Genomic DNA, 2,998 nt, shown 5'->3' on the forward strand with positions numbered 1-2,998 from the left:
CATTGGTAATGTCTGACTGGGCCTCGTGTCAGAAAGGTTAAGAACCTCTGGTTTAAACTGATATATTGTGACAGGGTCAGTAGAGACAAGACACAAAGCTTTACATCAGTTTTTCTCTGTGACGACTCCTCACTGCTCTGAGTTCAGTCAGGACTGCTGTCGTGTGTTCAGGGTGGAGAACATGTTCATGCGTCTGGAGGAGGTGAATGAGAGGGAGCACTCCATGAAGGCCTCCCTGCAGACGGTGGACCTCCGCCTGGCCCAGCTGGAGGAGTTCTCCGGCCGCGTGATGAACGCTCTGGAGAAGCTGGCCGGCGTGGACCGGGCTGAGCTGGTCCGTACCCGCTCCAGAGGATCGTCCGTGTGCGAGCCGTCTTCTCTGCTGAGATTCGGCAGCATCAACAGCGCCGACGGCTACAGCCTGTACCGGTACCAGCTGGACCACGATGACAGAACGTCTGCAGAGACGGAGGACAAACGAGTCAACGTGAGTCCAGAGAGAAAAGGACCATCTGAGGGAGGACACACAGCAGGTGGGTCCAGAACCATGACTCATCAAATTTTGTGCTTTACTGATGTTTGAGTTTTACTGTGATAGGTTCTGTTAGAGATCTATCAATCATCCATCAATCATCCATCCATCATCCATCTATTCATCCATCAATCATCCATCAATCATCCATCCATCATACATCCATCATACATCCATCTATTCATCCATCCATCATCCATCAATCATCCATCTATTCATCCATCTATTCATCCATCTATCAATCATCCATCAATCATCCATCTATCATCCATCTATTCATCCATCATCCATCATACATACATCCATCATACATCCATCATACATCCATCTATTCATCCATCCATCATCCATCAATCATCCATCTATTCATCCATCTATTCATCCATCTATCAATCATCCATCAATCATCCATCTATCATCCATCTATTCATCCATCATCCATCATACATACATCCATCATACATCCATCATACATCCATCCAACCATCCAGCCATCAGCCATAAATCATCCATCCATCATCCATCCATCCAACCATCATCCATCAATCATCCATCCATCATCCATAATCCATCCATTCATCATACATCCATCCATCTATCAATCATCCATCCATCCATCCATCCATCCATCCATCATCCACCCATCCATCATCCATCCATCCATCCATCATCCATCATCCATCTCTCCATCCATCATCCATCCATCCATCCATCCATCCATCATACATCCATCTATCCATCCATCCATCATCCATCCATCCATCATCCATCCATCCATCCATCTCTCCATCCATCCATCCATCCATCCATCATCCATCCATCCATCATCCATCTCTCCATCCATCCATCCATCCATCATCCACCCATCCATCATCCATCCATCATCCATCTCTCCATCCATCCATCCATCCATCCATCATCCATCCATCATCCATCCATCCATCCATCCATCATACATCCATTTATCCATCCATCCATCATCCATCCATCCATCCATCTCTCCATCCATCCATCTCTCCATCCATCCATCTATCCATCATTCATCCATCCATCATCCATCCATCATCCATCCATCCATCCATTCATCCATCCATCTATCCATCATCCATCCATCCGTCCATCCATCCATCTATCTCTCCATTCATCCATCCATCCATCATCCATCCATCCATCATCCATCATCCATCCATCCATCATCCATCCATCATCCATCCATCCATCTCTCCATCCATCATCCATCCATCATCCATCCATCCATCCATTTTTCTTTTTTCTCTCTGGGAGCTGTCACTGTGTGAGAAGCAGGGGACATTTTGGACATGAGTCCATCTCAGGGACACGTTGAGACAAATGAGACAGATAATTCTTTTCACTCTCATCTTCTTGGAGTCAGTTTTGTTTGCAGTTCTTCAGGCCTGAGCAGAATCTGAACCACACAAATGATGTTTGTCTGAACGTTTTCTTCTCAGGTGATGTGAGGGACATTGTTTCAACTCTAGATGTTGGTGTGAAGAACAGGACTCAGTCTCTGTCRAACGTTGACATCTTCATTTCCCCCTGCGACCCCGACCACAAGCACCCCCACACCTGCCCCAGTCCAGCTCAGGCTGACCCAAAGGACAGGCTGGCACAAAAGAGRCAACTGGAGGCTGCAGTGTCCTTTCCCCTGGAGAGGTCAAAGGTCACGCAGCACTCGTTGTCTCCAAACCTCGGCAGGAGGAAGTCCACCAGCAGCATCGTCTGCACCCAGCCTTGCCAGGAGAGCGAAAGTCATGGTAACAGTGAGGAGGAGGAGGGGCTTCTGGTGGACGAGGGCAGGATGTACCCAACGCTACGATCCAAGAGTCTCAGCACCAACCCGAGGAAGACGAGGACGAAGAGGCAGGAGGACGAGGACAAGTCTCGTATGGCTAGTAGTGTGAAGGACTTGGTGTCGGTGTTCGGGGGGCGACAGGAAGACATGGACCAGGACCAGGTTCAGAGACCCTGAGTGCTGATGAGCCCTGACCTCTGCACCATCGCAGTGAGACCAGAGTCCAGAACTGCAGGGTTTGATGTTGTCTGTGGTGAACCCAACTTTACAAGCACTGATCTGATTGTGTGGAACTCTGGGTTAACGATAATTACTGCACATCAAAGGTGTTATTAAGCTTTGAAAAAACAGTCAGRATCTTACCTGCAGCAGATCAGCCATCAGTACGTTTACAGTTAGAAGAATCAAAGGAAATCAGGATCTCACTCAGGCTGAAACCTTAAAGGGATCCACTATTAATTGTAACATTAGACTTTATTCAATAAACGTTTATTTTAACTGTAAAATAAAGACTGTAAAAATACTGTAGGCTGTTTAGTTTTGTAAATTTTTAAAAATATATTTTAACACGGACGGAGCCATTTTATTTACACTCAAAGCATTCTGGGTAAAAGATGACGTGGATATGTCATCGTTGTGAGTGAGCTATATCC

The 2,998-nt window shown here is 46.6% G+C and overlaps 1 protein-coding gene across 2 annotated transcripts in view; it reads left to right on the plus strand.

The window, feature by feature from the left end:
* Positions 1-2,855, plus strand: part of LOC106532476 (transient receptor potential cation channel subfamily M member 1-like) — a gene marked incomplete at its 5' end in the record, with an annotated part of 36,455 nt that extends 33,600 nt beyond the window's left edge. For both annotated transcript variants that reach the window (XM_014028529.1, XM_014028530.1), the window contains 2 exon segments: positions 172-533; positions 2,002-2,855. In XM_014028529.1, the coding sequence (XP_013883983.1) occupies positions 172-533; positions 2,002-2,522 (883 nt within the window).
* Positions 2,856-2,998: the final 143 nt, after the last annotated feature.

Source organism: Austrofundulus limnaeus, unplaced genomic scaffold (genome assembly GCF_001266775.1).
Source record: "Austrofundulus limnaeus strain Quisiro unplaced genomic scaffold, Austrofundulus_limnaeus-1.0 Scaffold776, whole genome shotgun sequence".
Lineage (NCBI taxonomy): Eukaryota > Metazoa > Chordata > Actinopteri > Cyprinodontiformes > Rivulidae > Austrofundulus > Austrofundulus limnaeus.